The sequence below is a fragment of the Vicugna pacos genome, chromosome 4, assembly GCF_048564905.1.
Source record: "Vicugna pacos chromosome 4, VicPac4, whole genome shotgun sequence".
Taxonomy (NCBI): domain Eukaryota; kingdom Metazoa; phylum Chordata; class Mammalia; order Artiodactyla; family Camelidae; genus Vicugna; species Vicugna pacos.
In genome coordinates this window covers 55,689,049-55,710,010 of record NC_132990.1, presented here as the reverse complement: position 1 = coordinate 55,710,010, position 20,962 = coordinate 55,689,049, and the positions used below count along the sequence as shown (strand labels likewise).

At 41.5% G+C, this 20,962-nt stretch overlaps 2 protein-coding genes across 8 annotated transcripts in view; both read right to left on the bottom strand.

Moving 5' to 3' along the window:
* FSD1L (fibronectin type III and SPRY domain containing 1 like) overlaps positions 1–12,902 on the bottom strand; it is a 63,954-nt gene extending 51,052 nt beyond the window's left edge. For 3 of the 7 annotated variants that reach the window (XM_072959855.1, XM_072959856.1, XM_072959858.1), the window contains exon 1: positions 12,840–12,902. In XM_072959855.1, coding sequence (XP_072815956.1) covers positions 12,840–12,893 — 54 coding nt within the window. In that variant the 5' untranslated portion in view covers positions 12,894–12,902. Of the gene's footprint in view, positions 1–7,689; positions 7,930–11,567; positions 11,623–12,839 lie in introns of those variants that run through there. The other 4 variants (XM_072959859.1, XM_072959861.1, XM_072959860.1 and 1 more) reach the window with 3 other exon arrangements.
* Positions 12,903–14,944: 2,042 nt separating this feature from the next.
* The window catches only part of SLC44A1 (solute carrier family 44 member 1), a 172,193-nt gene continuing 166,175 nt past the window's right edge, over positions 14,945–20,962 (bottom strand). Inside the window, exon 16 of the mRNA XM_072959870.1 lies at positions 14,945–15,850. Within this exon, the coding sequence (XP_072815971.1) occupies positions 15,836–15,850 (15 nt within the window). The 3' untranslated portion in view covers positions 14,945–15,835. The remainder of the gene's footprint in view (positions 15,851–20,962) is intronic.

Below are 20,962 nucleotides of genomic sequence, written 5' to 3'. Positions count from 1 at the left end.
GCCTGATGATGAAGGAGGGCAAAGACAATTTTCATCTGCTCCATGAGACTCTATCAACCTGAAAGGATGCTTACAAGGGTCTCAGATCTTATCTCAGATCTCAGGTCTCCCATTACCCTCCAAACACTGATGGATAAAGTGATATATAAACAGAGCGATAAGGCAATATAGATTATCAGAAGTTTATCTAGATAAAATAATTGATTTTGCAAGACTTAAGGTGGCCATGACTAAAAGTTCTCAGTTCTGGAGGTTTTGAAGACATCTTTCGACAAATACGAATTCTGCTGGATCACAATAAAATATTTAGAGCATATGTCTCCAGAGACAGTGTCCACAAGCAATCTCAGCCATTATCCTTTGGTCAAGCACAACAGTTACCAGGACCTCAAAAAAAAAAAAAACCTACTCTATCAAGATTAAGTCTCTCAACTACTTAATTCTCAGGAATTAGGCTAAGGTAACCACTCTGCTACCAAAAAAAAGAGGGGTTTTATACACCTCAGTCAAGTACAACTGCAATCATTCCTATGGAATGGCTCAAAGTAATTGGGGATGTATAAGGCATGAGGTACCCTCTTCAAATGGGCATAGCTTAAAGTCATGCTTACAGCACCTATAAGTCACATGAAGCAAAAGCACAATCAATAGACTCTGAGCAAAATATTAATAACTAACACTTTCATACTCTTCAGGGTCAAGCATTACCTTAAGTTTTTACATATATTAATTCATTTAATCTTCTCATGAATCCTATGAGGTAGGATACTTGATTATCCCCATTTTCCAATTTGGAAGCTGAGGTATAAAGAGGCTAAGTAACCTGCCCAGGATCTCAGAGCTAATATGTGGCAGAGCCAGAATTCAAATTAAGGCAGTCTGACTCCTGAGTCTGTGCTCTTAACTATTAACACTGTACTACATGAAAGCAAAGACCAGAGGTTCGTAAAAAGAAGTTCAGAACATCTAAGGGCATCAAAAGGACTTAAGATTTTCTCTAAGACTAGAAAAAACTAGAAATGATCAACAGGTATATACGTACCACCCTGACAAATACAAGGGCAACAGTAACAGTTATTCTTCCTACAGGCATAATCATCCTATAAGACTGAAAATACGATGACTGTCACCATTTGAAATGGCATGGTTCTACTGGTTTTAGCTTAATATATGTGAATATGACAAATTCAAATGTGAGCCTTAATCCTTTTTTTTTTTTTTGCAGAGGGAAGGTTATTATTTATTTATTCACTTTTTCAGTGGAGGTACTGGGGATTGAACCCAGGACCTCGTGCATGCTAAGTATGCACTCTACCACTTAGCTATACCCTCCCCCATGAGTCTTAATTCTGCACCCAACAAAAAACTCTGCCAACTTGGAAACTACCCAGTGCAACAAGCCCCCAAAGTTATGATGCAAAACCCTCCTGTTCTTAGAAACATTATACCTAGGTTTATATGCTACTCTGAATCCAAAGGCATCAATGATCAAGTGGTCATAATTAGAGAAACACTGATATATGGGTTTCCCACCAGCATCTACTCAAAGCAGGAGAAAATTTCTGATTCAAATTCTATGTTAGTATTACAGACAGTTGAGATACAGAAATCTAGAATCACTGCAAATACCACTCATCAATCTACAATTTAAGGGGGTCAAACTATAACTATAGCCATTTCAGCCAGTATTCATTAAGCGTTCTCTATGTGCCAGGCACTGTGCTAAGCTACTAGCATGTAATATCTTTTTAATCATCACAATAGAAAGCAATATTAGTCTTTGCATTTTATGGTTGAAGAAAGGGAAGGTTAAAGAAGTTAAGAAATTTTCTTTGATCACAGAGTTGTCAAATGGCAGTCACAATTCAAACCCAGGAAGCTGCCTCCAGAGTCTGCACTGTTACATCACTCTAGGCTGCATACACCACAAAGGACTGCACAAAACAACCACCGGGTTCCTGCAACCAGGGCAAAGGGATCCAATGAAACCAGCATACAGCAACCCTAGAAAATATCCTAATACCACCAGGAATTCTGCCACTTGTATCATGCCACACCATAGACCTTTCCTTTGAATTAGGTAATGAGCAGAAATCCAAAATACTCTATCCAGCTGGTAAGAAGTTAGACAACCAGAATCTTACCAGCTGACCACAGCTATGGCAACACAGAACAACAGTATTGTCTCAAATGCGATGCAAGGAGCTAGACAAGGGGAATTATATATTGTTGAGGAATTCAGGAATCTGATCATCATAAATAGCTAACTGTTAGAAAGCCATGCCCTCTATAACAGTGAGACGGTTGGAAATACTACCTCTGTACACAGATGCAACTGTTGTGATTCTCAGGAAAAAATCTAATAAAAGACCTGGGAGGGAATGCTGCCTTTTGTCCCAAAGTCCAGTTGTAAGGTATCAGGGCAGAAGTTCTCTCCTAACTAGGGCTGAGGAAATACAGTGCATCAGAGGCTGAAGAAGCCACAGACTTGTTCAGGGACCTCTGAACTGGCTGTTCCATCCAGTGACATCTAGGAAGTTCACATTCAGCCAAGGAAACCAGAGGTCCCACCATCTGATGAAGGGAGGTGGAATGGAAGGAGAGATGGGGGTATTCGCAGGCACTGCTGGTAGCAGTAAAGACTGACATAACCCTTCTAAAGGGCACCCTGGCAATGTACGTCAAAAGATATTCAAAAGTATATGCACGTTGACTCAGCAATTCCATGTCTACTAATTTATTCTAAGTAAGAGTATAAGCAGAGACTTGACTACAAAGATACTCATCTCGGTGTTATTTATAATATGAAAAGGCTGGAACCAACATAAATGACAAAAGGGTACTGATTAAAACTCAAGTAATACATCTACACAAAAGAATTAGGCTGCATCACTAACAGTGTTGTAGAATGATATTAACATGGTAAAAGACTAATAACATATTAAGTGGGAGGCAAATTATGAATCTATAACACAGCATGGTACCATAGCTTTTTTAAGTTTCCATACCCATAAAAAAAGACTGGAATGTAATACATGTAAATGTTAAAAGAGGTTATCTCTGGGTGGCAGGATTATGGGTGATTTTTATTGTACTTTCATTTATCCATATTTCCTAATTTCCTACAATAAACTTCTATTACTTATATTTATAACACAACAGAAGTGCACAGGCTGGCTGTGCTAGCACTATTACAAATTAGTTCAAAACATAATTAGCTATCAATCAACAAGTATCAATAACTGAGACGAGATTCTATTGGAACCTGTGGCTGGGAAGAAGTCCCAACTGAGGATATAAAATAGGCAGAAAGAAAGCTGGAGGGAAAAAATCCACTAGCTTCAAAATATTGTCCACCCTAGGTTGGAGCAGGCATTCTATTACTATGGCATTCAATCTGTGTTTGCTGCATGAATAATCCTGCTTACATTCAGCCAGGCATTGCAAAGGACCACTGTGTTAAAAATTAAAAAAAAAAAAGTTATGTTTGCTTCATTATATCTCTAATTTTTTAAAACTGTCAAATTCAATAAAAAATGAAGATATCTATATTTAAATATAGGGATTATGAGTATGTCAGCATAGTCCTTTGAAGAGGGTACCTCAAACCTTGTACATCCCAGATTACTTTGACTCACTCCATGGGAATGACTGCACTTGTGCTTGGCTGGGGTGTATAAAACCTAAGTTATACTCTCCTGTTCACATATCTAGTTTAGAAAGCTAGGACCCTCCCTCAAAAAGAAAAAATAGCTGGAGAGAAGGGAGCTATCTATAATACAGAAAAACAATGATTTTATTTAGAAATCCAAGAGAGACCAGATTCCAGAGTTTTATCTAAATCATGCTCTATACTTTCTATCAACTATTTTCACTAGACTTAACTAGTTTCTTTTATTTTAAACTACTTTATAGAGATTTATTCCTGTTAACATCTTAAGTTTTAATGACATTAATCATACCGCCATTTAAAGGCAAAAGATCCAGGCAAGAAGGGTTAATGGATAAAGCCTGGGCTGTGAAGAAAGACCTGGTTTGAATCCAGACTACCACTCACTAGCTGTGTTGTGTGACTCTGAACAAGTCATTTAACCTCTCTGAGTTCCATTTTCCATATGTGTGCAATAGGAATAAGGGCTCTGTGAAAAGTTAAGGCAGTCTAACACAATACTGGATGCAGAACAATACTCAACTTTCATTTCTGTTTCCTCAGGACTCAGAAAAAGGAGCAATTCTGGAACATGAGACAGTTGGTTGCTCACTGGATATGGTGGAGGTCTTTGAACTGCTTGGGTACAATGTGAAGACAAAGGATAACAAATACCAGGGTAGAAGAGGAAAATGGGATGAGGAAGCCAAGTGTAGAAATGTTACTGGTTGCAGATTGCTTTGTGCTTTAAAACTCCCCCTACTCGTTCAATCTCCCCAGTCTAGGTTTGTCCAGTCTTGTACATCAAGCCTTGTCTATCACTACCCCTTTCCAAGTAGAAAGCAGAATATGTGGGGAAAAGCGAACCATTGACAAAGTATGCTCTTGGTGACATCCTTCCTCTGGGATCCCTTCCCCCTTTCCCCTCCAACTTTATTATTCTTACAGCATGTACCTTCCTAGAAAAGAGCAACCCCTATGAATGTGAGTGATCTGCACAAGAATTTAACTAAAACTATCAAATTCTAAGCACCAAGATTCTAGAAAGGTGCAAATGTTTCAATGGTTTCTTTGAACATACACATTTTATCAGGTAAAGAAACCTTTGGGATTTTATCTTAAAACCACTTAAGGACATAATCAAAAGGTTTGAGTATCAAATAAAGCCACCTATCCATAACACATTCTGCTCACAAAACTGTCCCAGAAACTCGATATAAGCAAAATCCCTCTGTTTATTTCTAGGAGATAATACTGTGGTTTTCTGTATCCAACAGTCCGCCTTACATACCCAAGGCAATTATGTTTTCTTCCTCTACTCAAACAGAGCATCTGTTGCTAACACAACACTGAGGTCCAAGTTATTTTCATGGACAAAAAAAGCAGCTGGTCAAGCTAATCCATTTGCTGACTAGCCACCATCAAGCTTCCGTAAGACTGTCCAGTTAACTTAACCTCTATTGTCAGACTGTGTGAGTCAGAACTTCCAATCCTCTTCCAATTAGGATTTAACAACTCTTCTTTGTCACCATTTGAAAACATTTATTACAGACATAAACACAGAAAACATGCTTTAAACTTTAGGACAAAGGTGAAAAAAAATAGCTAGACTGGATTAGAAAAATAGTTACACAAATTATCAACAAAAGGATAAAGTTATTTTCAAGTTGGGATTATGAGATTAGTTAACAGCTAACAGACAGCTCTTAAGTATGCGAGGCACCAGCTGATTTTTAAAAATTAACACGATCTTCACAACCCTCTGAGATAAGCAGAATTTAAAGACGAGGAAATGGAGACACACAGCAAATTACCCAACCTCATTCAGTTCATAAATAGTAGGCCTGGAGTCCTGGCTCCAAAGCCATCCTCTTAATAATTTAAAGCCCAAATCCCAATGTCTTACAAATAGGTGTGTATTCAAGCCACCCTTCGCCACTTGCAGCACCTGTGTTTCCTTATGCTGACTGAGGCATCATCCCTGCTATTTTCATCATAACATTCTATAACGGGAAAGAAAAATCATGCCGGAGTGTACTACTGGCATGACAGAAATACTGCCTTATTACATGAGAAATACTTATCTAGTTTAGTTCATTATTAGCTAAGGTATATAATTAATTCTGCAGTAATCTGTGAGAAAAGGATGCTCAAATTCAGAGCATTAAATTGGTTACAAGCAATAACACTGGGTGCTTGTTTTAAGCTATAAAACAACACAAAGGTGTTTTTTAATTAGAAATATTATTTGATACCACCAATGAAATTCAACACATTTTCTAATATTGAGAAGTTGATTCTCTAGTTATCTTAGATACATTAGTACTAGTAAGAAAGAACAGCTAATTCTTTGCTACCTCTGGGGAAACTGCACACAGTACATGCAGATACTCAAATACATCATCTGGAATGAGACCAACTAAGTTCAAATCTTAGCCTTATGGCTAGTGGTAGGACCCTGCAGGGCTCACAACCTCCAACTCTTGAGTCCTCAATAAAGTGAGAAATAATGCATGCCCTAACAAAATAAGATGATTCATATTAAAATACTTTTTAAATTATATTTTTCAGCACAGAGTATTTTAGTACTCATTCTTTGTAAACTTTAAGGCACTGTACTTGAATTGTCACCTGATTTTTACAGTAACTCTATGAAATATTCTTATTTCATCTGTATAGATAAGGAAATAGATTCATCCCAGTTAAGTAATTTGCTCCATAACACAGAGCGGCATGGAACCCAAGTCTCTAGACTCCAAGTCTCTGCCCTTCCATTTGCTCTGAACTAATGTCCATTCAGATATCACAGTACTTTTATCTAAAAGGTTAAATAAGCTTTGAAATGTTTTCCAAATTTAGGCAGAGAAATTTTAAATACAAAAATATTCAAAAAACACAAAATGTAATTTTTAAAAAGCATCTTACTAATAGTCATGCAAATAAAAACTGAGAGGTATACTTGAGTTTCAAGATGCACGCATACAATGAAATCATATGACTTCTGTTAAATACTGTAACAGTTAAGGCTTAACAAATCACTACACTATTCTCACGCCCCCAGTGCTCAAATAAGTGAATCCAGACAAAATTACAGAAAACGTTGTTACAGTCAGTCTTTCTAGCGCTTACTATCTAATAATAGCAAAGAATGGCCTCTTGGATATGCCCTTGTTTTTCCCTGCTACATTATTAATAACACTTGGATTTCCTTCCTATACTGCACTATATTTCAATTACTACAATCTAACAAAGAACAGGGTGGCTGATTTCTATATAGAGATTATGACTAAATATTAATAACTCACTTCTCATTGTACTCAAAACATCGGCTATGTCCTCTAAATATTTTGTGGTTGTTGTTAATAGAAACAGCTAGTTCTGCTACTCCTTCCTTAACTTGTTCGGAAAATATAAAACATGCCAGGACAGCCATGAAGGTAACTGTGAACAGCAACACCGAACTGGTCAGAGGGTGGGACCGCTGCCCTGACAACTGTCAATCTTCCCTCTCAATTCAACCATCACTAAAAGCTAAGACGTGCCTGGGAACTAGTCGGGATGGGGGTGGAGAAGGCGGGGGGCGGTGCTAAGGCGATCTGTTTCCCGGCCTAAAGAAGCACACACGGTGCCAAGATAGGAGACTGGGTCGAGAAGAAGGCGTTAGCTTGGGCGTCAGCAGGTAGACCCCTCCGTGCCTTGGTTTACCCTTCTGCCGAGGATGGATATAAACCCTCACGAGCACGCCGGCAGGCTGCGAGAATCAAAGGGGGCCTAGAGCGCTGCAGAAAATAGATTTTAAAACGAGGACGGCTACCGATTCCCCTCAGGAGCCAGGGCCCAGGACCAAGTGCAGGGCAGAAGCTATCCAAGGGTCACTGGGCGCGGTTCCCGCAGCCCGCGGGCGCCTCTTCGCTCCCGGGGAGGGGGCCGGGCGGCCTCGCCCTCCGCGGCCACAGCCCAGCCGGCCCTCGGGCCCCGCGCGCCCACCGCCCACCGCCCACCCGGCCGGAGCGCCCCGCCCACCCTTCGCCCCTGCTTACTTTCTGGGAGTCCATGGCCAGGGGCTAGGTCCGCTGGACCCGAAACTGCGTCGCAGAACCGTGTGAGGAGGCAGAGGGAGACTGGACACTCCAAGACCGCTACCGGGGGCCTCTGCTCTGCTGGGCCGCCGCCGCCTCAGCCTTAGCCTGCACCGGCGCCGCCCGGCCCCGCCCCGTCCGCGCCCAGCCCGGAGCGCGCGGGAGTCGCGCCGCGGTTGCCAGGGTGAAAGGGCGGCCCGCAGAGGGAGGGGCGAGGAGCGCCTTGCGCATGCGCACTGCTGTCAGAGGGGATGGGGCGGGGCGGGGGTGATGGTCATGGGGTGCCTGGAGGGAGCGGCAGAGAGGGAGGAGTACTGGGCATCCCCACCCAGGTCCCACCCGTCCTTTGAAGAAGCCTCTCCCCCCTTCCCCCATCCTTTTTCCTCCAGCGCTAGCGATCGCTGCAGGCCTTAGAATGGACCACTGCGCATGCAGCAGCCGGGTCCTTGGGGAGGGCAGGGGAAGGAAAGCTGTAGCCCTGGAGGTCCATCAGCCCCCTTTCCATCCTGCAAGCATCTGAAGCACCTGTCCACATTAGTCATGGAAGAGCCGCCAGGCTACAGCAGGCTCAGCTATCCAGTAAGAAGGAAGGAGCTGACAGGGAGATGTAAGGGAAACATGGGGAGGCCTGTAGAAAAGTCACAGAAACTTGGGTAGACAGTGGAGCTTGGTAGACCTATCCCGGAAAGCCCCCTGGGAACCTTGCAAACTGTGACTTTGAGCAGGTTCTCCCCCTGAGCCTGTATCATCTTCAGTAAAAGGAGAGAAATAATGCTGACTTTGCAGAGCATTGTGAAGACTAAATAATGCAAAGTGCCCAGTACATAAGTAATGCTCAGTAATTATAGTTATTGGTGGTGATAAAAGAAATTTTCATATATTGAGATATAGGGCAGTCATTCTGACTTATACATGAGTTATCTTCAATTTTATGCTAACTAAAACAGTCTATTTGTAGCCTATCAACCACACATTGTACATCTGCTTTAATTATTAAAGATAAAGGCACATTGACCAGAAGTAAAAAAATGTCCATGTTAAAAATAAAGATTAAATGCCTCTCTTCCAGAGATGCTAATCCTGGTATTCCTTTTATTATAAGACTCCCTTCCCAAGAGCCAAAGCCATATACTTGCTGTATGCATACGTGCTGGTCTGCTTTGTTTGGTTTTTTTAACCTTGAAGAAATATATCCCTGACTTGTTTAATGTTCTTTGTTTTGACAAGATATAACACTGCATCTTTGGAGCAGTTTCTCAGTCATCTGGGAAGCAGGCTTCCAAGCTAGTCCTTAGTTTGATTCAGATGAAACTCTTTTCTAGTCTTATTACTGATTGTTTATTGATGATTTTCAATGAGAGTGGAAACAGTACAGTCTAGAACGCTAGGGAAGGTAGGCTTGAAAAGGTTCTTCCCCAAGGGGGCAGGTCTCATCTTCCATTTCGATGACTCTGGAGAGGCTCAGAAAAGTTCAACTGGGCAGTCACTTACTGTGAATGAACAAAAGGGAAATCTGTATTGAGTCCCTATTAGGTATCAAGTCCACGAGCTGGGGATTCAGCAGTGACAGGGCCACACACTCAGTTGTAGAGCTTACAACCTAGTATGGAACAATGACCGCCCAAAATTGTGTGTGTATGTATATGTGTGTGTGTGTGTGTGTGTATATAAACATGAGGAGGTTAGAAGTGTTTGTTATAAAGAAAAATTACATGGGATAAATGGACTCAGAGAACTGTGAGGGCTACACTTTCTGCAGGAGGGTCAGGGAAGTCCTCTCTCAGGAATGGCCTGCGTGAAATGAGAGAATAACCACGGAAAGTTCTGAAGAAGTGCTTTCTAGACAGAAGAACCAGCAAACACAAAGGTCCTGAGAGGACATGATCTCTATGCCTTAAAAAACAGCACTTATCCTACAAGGCTGTAATTGTCTTTGTATGTGGATCTCCCCGACTGTACTTGTGGGTGGAGATTTCTTTTACCCACATCTGTATTCCCAGCACAGGGCCTACCATCTAGTGTGCACTCAGTAAATCTTTTTTTAACTGGACAGACACATACAAGAAATGAGATGAAGGGCACCGAAGGGAAAACTAGGTCAGGCTAAGTGGGTAATTCTTAAAGGCCAGAGTCCAGGGAGGGCCTATGTGCACAATTTTGCTCCTGCATTTGAAAGGAGTCTTGCAGAGAGCTGCTCTCTCTCTTGGTACCAAGAGAAGGGAGCCTCCTATCCAAGCCACCCCAGTTCCATGAAAAGCAGCGAGGGCAGCCCGGCTCCTAGCCACTAGCAGGCCGATCTCCGCACTGCGCATACACTGCAGCTGAGTCAGTTTCCCATGACAGAGAAGTGCCTCCAAGGTGCTGGAGAACATCAGAGGTCAGACCAGCTGACTGTGAGCTCCCCAGCCCTGCTCCTGCCTACCGCTGTGGGACCTACCCACCTCTAAGGGGAAGAAACAGCATTTAGCGCTGTCCCCAGCTCTCTTGCCACAAGGACTTCACTACTGTCAGAGGGCAGCTCCCGGGCACTCTGTGACTGATGGGCATAAACATAGGAGGAGACAGAAAGAGGCTTTGGAGACAGTGAGTCGCAGCTGAAATGTGATCACCGGATTCTGTCCCAGGCCACATCCCAGGAGCTCACTCCTGGCTCCTGGCCTCTCTCAGCAGCCCTGCAGCCCAGCCAGGAGCCTGCAGCTTTTGACAAAAGCACGACCCCATTTGACTTCTGCCCTTGCCAGATCTCTGTCTCTTTGGCCAGTCTGGCTCCACTGCCCAGCTTCCCTGGGCCTTCTGCCTTCCCTCCTCCTCACCCCAGAACAGCATATTGCTTCTAGCTGTGACTTCTATCTCCCCAGCCTATACAGCGGCACTCACCTAGCTGGGTGCTAAGTCTGCACCCCAACCCACTCCCACTGCTTCTGGCCTATGGGCAAGTCCTTTGCCTTTCCACAGTCAAATCAATTTCAGATTTTTCAAAAGTAGCTTTTCTAATAAACTAAAGCCATTGTTCTCAAATGCTCAAGTGTAACCCCCGGACAGCTGCATCGGCACCCCCTGGTAACTTGTTAGTGGTGCATTTCTTAGGCTGCATCCCTAGACCTACTAAATCAGACTCTTTGAGGGTGGGGCCCAGTAATCAGTGTTTTAACAAGTTCTCCAGGTGATTCTGATGCACACTAAAGCTTGAGAACCATTGAACCGAGAGAAAGCAAACTGTTTAAAAAAAAAAAAAAGAAGTACAAACTATATACACAACAGATAAACAGCAAAATCCTACTATATAGCACAGGGAACTATATTCAATAACTTGTAATAACATATAATAAAAAAGAATATGAGAAAAAATATATATGAATAACTGACTCACCGTGCTATACACCAGAAATTAAAACAACATTGTAAATCAACTATACTTCAATTTTAAAAAAAAAGGAAAAAGGGAACTACAGAGGCATAAAAACAGATGACATTTCTGCACGTAGGTTTCTAAGTCTGAGATAGCATATCTATTCATAAATATTCATTTGAATGAGGTTCCTGGGCCTCCAGGACCACCTTTCTGACGAAATCCCACTTTAGGATAGCCTCAGGGTTGGCACTGCTGACTTGAAGAGTCTGGCAAAATTGTCTCTTCCAGAACCGGGTTTCCTGTTCTTGTCTGGCGGGGCATTGCCTGCAGCCCTGAGTTCCCTTGCAAGTTCTGGGATCCCCCATCTCTTAGGAGAAAAAGTGTCTTCCCTTAACTTTCTTGCCAACAGTCTTTCCCATTGGAGTCAGTATAGGGCCATTGGCCTGGTGTCAGCCATCTGAATTTCAATCCTGAAACTGCCACTTACCAGCTGTGTAGCCTTCAGTGAGTCATTTAACCTCGATAAGCCTCAATTTCCTCATCTGTAACACAGTGATCATAATGGTAGTAATTCCCACTTAGGGCTGTTTTGAGAATTAAAGCAGATTATGTATGCAAAATGCCTGACTTACTACACATTTAACAAATGGTAGCTGTTACCTTTATTATTCCTCTGCCCAAAGTGTCCTTCTGTGCCACCCTGGTGAGACTTTTTCCTTCTCAATCTTTGGGGCCTGATAAGTCCTATTCTCACTCCTGACAACCCTTCTCACTGTTATACTTGGCTTTTCTGAAGCATAATCACCAGCCAGATGCTGCTCTTTGTCGAAGCCAAATCTTCCTGTTATTATCTGGCCTGAGTCTTAGCATACACCACGTAGCCTAGGAAAACCCTGAGCTTCCTAAGCCTCAGTTTCTTCAGCTGTGAAATGGGCATCATAACAGTGCCAACTGTAAGGGTGGTTGAGTGGATTAAATGAGATAATTCTTGTTAAGTCTTTAGTACAATGTCTGGCATGTAATAAGCATTCAAAAAATACCAGCTCTTGTCATCTCTTCCCAACCACAGAAGCCTAACTCATTCTTTTTTTCTTTCCTGCCTCTTTCTGACTGAAAAAACAAACTCACCCCAAAGCTCTGGAACCCTTTGGAACTCAGAATACTAATTTCTGAATCTAGAAGTCCTCATAGGAGGGAAACGATGCTCTGGTGTTAGCTGGTGTTCTATGGGATGGTCCAGCTCTATACTTAGAGCACTCAAAGCAAAATGGGGAGCAATCAGTGGAAACAAATAAGACAAAGGGCCTGGAAATCATGTGAGAAGAGACAGAATTAAAGCACCTGTGTGAATTTAGCCTGGAGAGGACAAGCTCAGGGAGTACAGGGTCATTCACTTTAAATCTCTGTGGAGCTGTTGTGTGGCAGAAGAAGCTGCCCTGTTCTCTAGCCTCTCAGAGATAGAATTAGACTCAATTTGGTAGAAGCTACAGGAAGATAGATTTCCACTCAACAAAAAGCCCACTTTTCTAATAGAGCCATATGGAACTGGAATGGGTTTTTGTTTGGTAGCGCGGTCCCTATCAGTGGAGGTATCCGAGCAGGGGCTGGGATTTGCTTGTCAGAGCTGTCAGGCACTGGAAAGATATCTGGCAGAAATAATCTTTAACATCTTTCTGAACCTTGAGGTTTTTTCATTCTGCAAAACAGAGGCCAATAACTATTCATTCCCTTTCTGACTCAGCTTTGCAATTGTACTCACCTTTGGAGTGTGATTTGAATCTCTTCTCCCCACCCCCACTCTCATATGATCCATTGCAAGGGGTCCCACTCCTTCCTGGGAGAGGGCATGAGAGGGGTAGTTAACTAAACTGCAGCCATTGTGATGTTACCATGTCACAATCCCTTCTCCATGAATGATGGCTTGCTTCATGCTAGGCCCCAGGGACACTGAGATAAGTGAGGTCTGGTAGACACTGGTGTTTTCATCACACACTGCCTAGGCTCTGGAAATGCCTCTGGACTCAGCATGTTCAGAGGATGACCAAGGACACAGCAAATTTATCTGCCTCTATCTCCTCTTTGGGAAAGGATGTGCCTCCACCCTCCCCACCCCCACCCCCACCCGCACCCTTGTCTCCCGCCCCCAGGTCTTGCCAACACAGAGGAACAGGCTGACTGTTCCTAGTAAGAGCATTCAGCAGCAGCCCCTCTCCCTCTGCACATACTCTGAAAATGGCAGGGGCCAGATTGAGCCGGGGTGATTGAGACTAGGGAGAGAAAGGGCATTGCAAGCAGTCCGCACTCCTGTTTCATTGGCTAAGCAGCCAGACTCTCATACCAGACGGTCTGAATTCAAATACGGAGTCTATCACTTACCAGTTGTGTGGCCTTGGTCGATCTTTCACCCTTAACCTCTATGTACCTCACTTTTCGTATTTGTATGATGAGAGTATTAACGGTACCCCCTTGAAAGGGTAGTTGTGAAGATATATGACAATTTATGCAAAGTGTTTACTATAACTGGCATATCAAAAGTACATTAATATATGTCAGCTATCTATTGTTCTTTTCTAAAATAAACCATTCTCCTGAGTACAGCACCAGGAAATAATGGTTCTGTGAGCCCTCTGATACTGCAATGCCATGGCAATCAAGTTCAGATGGTTCCATGTCAGCACTTTCTAGGGCAGTAAGTCTCTTGGAATGCATCCCGCATTCGAAGGTCAATCTGAAATTTCCCCAGCAATAGGAGTTCGAGGAGGGAGGGTGACCGGACTCGAGCCGGAAGGGTATGACTTAAGCAAACAGGAAGAGAAGACAGGATCCTTTCCAAGCCAAGAAAACAGCCCGAGCAAAGATGAAAAAGAAGGAGAAGAACAACTGGAGAGAATGGAAATAGGCATTGAAACAAATGGAAATCGCATTCTTCAATGCCCAAATACCAGGGCAGTATTAGGAAAGCTCTAAGAACATATAGGAGATGAAATATTCTGCAGCCATGAAAAATTATCTTTATGAAAAACACATAGCAATGTGGGAGAAAGCTTATGATAATACAACTTAAAACAAAAAGCTTAGCTGGAATTTTTTTTCTAAACGCAATTGGATGATGTCTATTGTAAAAAAGTATCTAAAACATTTATAAATTTTCCTTTTGTTTATGACTTTTAGCTTAGGTAACGTACATCATATATGAAAGCTCAGCCTGGTTTCCTGTGATCCCTTACAAGTATTACGTGTTTACTTTTCTGCTGACATAGAAGTGAATCAAAGACGAGCACATTGACTTTGAAATATAAACTCGAATTTGGCGTGACTTCCTCATGATTAGAAAAATAAATCAAAGGGGTGGAGAGAGAGATTAGTGGGGTCAGATTGTTATGGTTTCTAAATTCCAAACTGGGGTGTTGGAATTTCAGTGTTTTGTAAGTGGGAAGCCACTTACGAGTTTATGAGCAGGTTTATTTTAGGAAACTTGATGTTGCAGGGGAAATAGGAAGGATGTGAGTGGGATGAGTCTGGGGTGAGGAGTTGACTGGGTACCCAGAGGCCCAGGCCTCCCCCTCTTCTCCTCCCTGTCCCTTAACCGTCCCCAGTTAGACTCCTGTCTCCCCTACCCCCACCTCCCACTGCACCACCAGCAGTGATCATCTTAGCAGTACAAATCTTTAAGTTGTTTTTCAGTCAAATGGAAAAAATAATAAATTGGCCTTAATGAAAATGATTGGCTGTCTTCCTAAGTCATCTAAAACAGGTGTCAGCAAACTTTTTCTAGAAAGACCCATAAAGTCAATATTTTAGGCTTCGAAGGCCATACGGTCTCCGTCACAACTATGCAACTCTGCCACTGTAGAGTGAAAGCAGCCTTAGTACACACAGGATTGGGTGTGGCCGTGTTCCCATAAAACTTGATCAACAGAGAGGGGTGAGGGGCTGGATTTGAAATACCAGCCATAATTGGTGAACCTTCGACCTTAAAGAACATTGTGTTATGTTTCTTAGAGGATAATTCTGTAATTCTTCGGTGCCTCTAAAGCTCCCTGACCCTCGCCTTCAGACATCCCATCACATTCACTGGCCTCTCCACTTCTATTTAAGAGAGGAATGCCAGGGATGGTACCATGGGAGCAGTGATAGGCAAAACGGTGTGTTAAAGTGGAGGCACTTTGGATTTCATCTCCATCTGAGCCCTGACTCTGCCAGCTGTGTGATCTTACACACAGCACATGACCTCTCTGAGCCTCCATTCACTCGTGGGCAAAATGCAGAAAACAGGTACAACCTTACAGGGTTTTCGTGAGGATTGAAAGTTCGTAAAGCACCCAGCCTAACCGTGGGCGTGGAGCTGGCATTCAATTAACAGTTATTAACCGACATTGGCTCTATAAATAGTGATCAAACAGGACAGACCCAGCCTGCATGAGGAAGATTCCATCGTTCATTCCAGCACTGGCACCCGAGTGAGAGGCAGCAGGGATCAGTTAAAGGCACACAAGGCTAGATAAGAAGGCAACACTACATTTGAAGACGCTGCTGCAAGACAATTTTGTATCAAATGCTTCTGATGAATCATTTATTAAGCAGTCCCACTGTACCAAATCCACTTGGCTGCTGGTGGCTGGGAATACGGTCGCCCGCTTCCATTGCAGTAATAGGATCCTACTCTTCATCCACAGACACACAACAGCTGGTGAGTGGGAGAAGCTCGTGTAAACAGCCTCCTCTGAGTCCATTCTTCCGGGCTCCTGGGACCAGTCACCTTTGCCTCAGCTGAAAAATAAACACATCGAGAAAATGAATGTGTCTCTCCTAGGGGAACACGACACGAGAAGCAATCAATAATGAGAAATAGCGTGGGATCATCTTTAGAGAAGACGCTGAAATATAAGAAGGCTAAACACACACACACACACTCAGATTAACAGACAAGAAAGAGATCTGAGAGGCTGGGTTCAAATCCTGATATTTCCCACCCTTATCAGCTGCTCATTTGTGAGCAAGTTATTCAACTTCTGTGCCTGTGTTTCCCCAAGTATAAAATGAAGACAATCATAGTAAATTCCTTTAAGGTTGTATTAAATGCATTAATAAGTAGAAAGTGCTTAGACCAGTGCCTGACACAGTAATGAATGTTAGATTACTGTTTGCAACAGCATTACTCTTTGACAGACATTTTCAGAATAGCTGAAAAACTGAGTCAACTACATAATGAATCAAATTCAAAATTCACCTGAAAAATCTGATTCTATGGTACTCTCAAAGACCCAAACCTGAAATTCAGATCAAACTTTGTTTTTTTCACTCCCATGACTCAGCAGTGGGACAGGTCAGACCAGGATACTGGGTGTTCCATGACCAGGATAGTGGGTGTACCATTATCACACCCATTAGTTCAGTTCAATTCAGGAAACAGTGATTGAGCCAATGTACCAAAGTTGACAGCTATACTGTGGTTTGTAAAAGGATATAATAATTCTTAGGAAATATACAGTGAAGTAGTTAGGATTAAAGGGCCATGCCGTATGCAAGTTGTTCTCAAATAGTTCAAAAATACTAGATGTGCAGATATTCACATATATTCACATACAGAGAGAGATAAATAAATGTTTAACAATAGATATAAGACGTCAATGGTGTTCAGTGCACCATTCTTACTCTTGCAGCTTTTCTGTAAGTTTGAAATCATTTCCAAATAAAAAGTTTTTTAAGAACCCATTAGGATGGGTTAAAAGTAAACAAGAAGGGTTGCCTCTAGTTTGACTATCAAACAAGGCGCTGCTGGACAGGCAGAGGTGACAAGAGACGCTCCTGACAGGACACCGAGAGAGCTTGGATGTGGAACAAGGAAAGAGGTTCTATGACTCAAATGTCTAGCGGAGCCAGGCTAAGATGGCCTGATGCACCTGTCTCCACAATGGGCTCTGCTTGTCCCCAGGTGCCTCACCGGTTGTATGTGGCACGGAGAGTAACGCTGCTTGAAACCTCTGTCATAAGTTTCACTTTAGGGCTCTAGTCTTGAGACTTTTGTTTCACATGCCAGTCGTCGCCTCTTTGCTGATCCCCACCTCAGCTTCTCCCCAACTTCAATCCACTTTGCAAACTGCTGATGGAGTAAATCCCTCAGTTTGTCACTCTCACTACATCACTTCCTCACTCAAGAAATTTCAATGGCTCCCATTTTCCACAACCCATATCTAAAGTTTGCTCTCTTATCAGTTCCACGTTTTATGATTTTACATATTTTAATTAGCGGTTTCAACGTTTTTCCCCCGTCACTGAAAATAACAGGACCCGGTATGAGACTGACATCTGATGGTGGTTGATGCTTAACTGCCGTCATGCAGCCTGAACACCAGGCTTATATCAAACTTGTGATCTGTCTGAGATTCAGATAATTTCTTTCCTCCTACTTTTTTTTGATTTACATAAACTTTTAAATTTTAGAATAGATTTACATTTACAGAAAAGTTGCAAAGATACTACAGAGAGTTTCCATATTCTCCACACCTAGTTTCCCCTGTTGTTAATATCTTACATCACTATGGTATATTTGTCACAACTAAAGAACCGACATGGGTACATAGTTACTAAGGGAACTCCATACTTTATTCAGATTTCATTAATTTCCCCTAACGTCCTTTTCTATTCTAGGATTCCATCCAGGAGACTAAATTACAGTTAGTTTTCCTCCTATTTTTAAACTTTAAAATATTATTTTAAAAGCTAAATGAAACTAAAATGTATAGTCTAATGGAATAAGATTTTATATGACATTTTGATGCAATGTCTTTCCTACTACCCTTGAACGTGAAAAAACTCACACCATCTAACTCATCCCAAGATGTGATTAGAATATACATTTCAAGGCTTCCTGAATTTTCCCTTCTTCTTAGACCCCTTGGGAGTCCGGAACACCCTTCTCAGATTTCATGTCCAAGGCTACATCTAATGAACTGGTCCAAGAAAGCGCTGCTTCCTACACAGTGTAAAGGAATTCTCTACGCAGTAACTTACATGGAGATTCCTGAAATCTCATGTTTGGCACAAACACCCGATGGTAAAATGGGCTTTCACTACCACCCGTGGGAAGTACCTGAGGAACACCACCACTGGTGTTACTCCTTCATGGGCCAGGAATATTAGTGTCCTGTGTGGAAAACTATGGGATCAGCCACCCTTAGGCTGCCAGTGGCTTTTCTCTGGTTCAGTTGTAGGGGGTCTACTCACACACTCACAGAGCTCATTAGCTGATGGAGCTAATTAACAAACAAAGCTTAATTGTACTTCCTAGCCTCCGATTTGACACTGGCTCTGCATTCTTTCCAACACCCTCATCTTTCTCTGTGTGGCTGGAGTAGAAAGAAAAAGTTTGTGATCATATCTAGCCAAGTGGCCATGTTTTCCCCATCAGGAGTGGGTAAGTTCCCATTCTCTCTCTTAAGGAAGAGAGATAACACTGCTTCTTAGAAGAATTTCTTAGATGGCACCTGAATTTAAGTACATTATCCTTTAGCATCCTGCTAAAGGGTTAATCGTTATAAAGATTTCAGATAATAAAAATATTTGAAAAGTGACAGCACCTCTTTCCAAATGAAATACTTGGCATAACGTTTTAAACAGGCAACATAGGATTTTTATCAATTTTATTTTAAAAAAATGTTCGATGTGTCCCTTGTCTGTTAGAAAACCAAGTACAAGTTAAAGGGAATTTTGAAAAAAGAAAAAGAATAATGCATTCATAATTTCACTATCCTAGCATACCTGTTTTCAGGTTTATGACTTCCCTTTTGTCTCTGTCCACAGCTTGCGTTCTTTTCACCTTGCATTATATTATAAATGTTTCCTTTGCTTCTGGTATTCACGTATTTTAATGGTTATATAATATTTCATCAAGTAGATGTATAATTATTATTTAAACATTTCCCTAACGTGCTCTATGAAGACAAAGACTTCTGCCTGTTTTCTTCTAAATAACCTCAGCATTTCAAATAGTGCTGGCAAAAAGCAGACACCCAGGACATATTTGCTGGAAAAAAAAAGTAAATTCAAATGGTTTCAAAATCTTACTCTAATTTATTATTATTATTTTTAAAACTGTATCATGCCTTCTTTTGAACTTGTTAATGTTTTCCTCACCCTGCCTCCAGGAAATGAAAAAGAGTGCATCATGATTATTTTCTCTTTTTTATGTGGAAAACATTTAGAGTGATCGATTTTCTTTGATTGCGACTGGTATGATTCCATGTAAATCCCTTGCCTGTCTGAAATGTCTTTATTGTGCCCTCAACTTTATTTCATTAGTTTGGACAAATGACAGAGTTCTACAACGGACATCATTTGTCTTCAGAGTTTTGAAACTGTCTCTTTTCTTTTAGCTCTCAGTGCTCTGCTGAGACAGCCAATGTTGTTCCAAGTCTTAATCCTGTTTCTGTGTATAATGCTTCTCCCCCCACCTTCTCTCTTTCTCTCCCTTCCTCCCTCCCTCTGTTCCTCCCCCCACTCTTTTCTCTGAATCTTCCTCTTTTAAATAATCAACTATTTTTAGCTTCTAAATATTCTACCTTATGATCTGTTTCCTCCAAATTGTTTGCTGTTGTTGTTGCTTTGTTGTTTTCTCTTTGTTTTGGCCTGTCTTTCAGAGACTTGCCTCAAGAGTCTGGTAAGTCTTATTTAAGAATGGGGCACTAACTATATTTCAATACCTTGTGGTAACCTATATTAAAAAGGAATCTGAAAAAGAATATAAATGTAAATATTATATAAATATTAAATATCAAATATAAAACTGAATTAGATTCCCCACATCTTCAACAAAGTGGAACAGAAAGACAAGCATTTTATTATATACAAAGGATAGGATTTTATTACCTTTAACAAGGAGTGGCCTGAACTGATAACTGTTGTTGGCCTACTAGCTAATTATTAACAAAGAGAAGGACTATAATCAACTGTTCACAAACTAGAGCCACCATTCAAATATTTTTGATTAAAAAAAAGACAATTTCATACAGTCAATTTATAGTTTTCAGTAACTTGGCAAATAGTTTATGTTGGAGGTATGCCAGAAATAAAAGTCCCCAAATCAAAGCTGCTTAATTGTGCAGAGGACAGAGGAAGGGCTCAATAAATATTTACCAGGTGAATTTGAGGGTGCTGGGATGAGTGTATGGGGTTATTTTTGTCTTAACTCTACTAGACTTCAAATTCTTTTAGCCACATTATATGGGCTGGAATTTGGGCCTAATCTGCCAATTTGTTTCTAAATAGACTCTTGGAATTAGAGTTCCACCCTCTCTTCAGGTGCACGTCCCTCTTATGATTCTCATGTCTCAGAGGAGATGTCAGTCTCTTACCCACGCCACGTGACAAGTAAGAAGTACGGGTCAGCGTTCAACTATACTCCAGCTACTTGTTAGAAAACAAGATGTACTCATTTCACTCCAGTATTTATCAAAAGCTCAGGTAAGAAAGACATAAAGACCAAAGAAATAGAATTGCAAATCCATCAATAAACCCATGCATCCATAGTCAATTAATTTTGACCTTGACAAGAGTGCCAAGACTGCTTCATGACAAAAGAACAGTCTTTCAACAAAGGGTGGCTGGACAACTGGATACCTACATACAAAAAAAAAGGAAAGTTGAACCCATACCCCACATCATGTATAATATTAACTAAAAACAGATGAAAGATCTAAATAAATAAGCTAAAACTATAAAATTCTCAGAAGAAAAAAAGACTAAACCTTTATGATTTTGGATTAGGTAATAGTTTCTTACATATGACAAGAAAAGAATAAGCAACCAAAGAAAACATAGATAATTGCATTTCATCAAAATTAAAACCTTTTATGCTTTAAAGGACACTATAAGGCAGAGAAA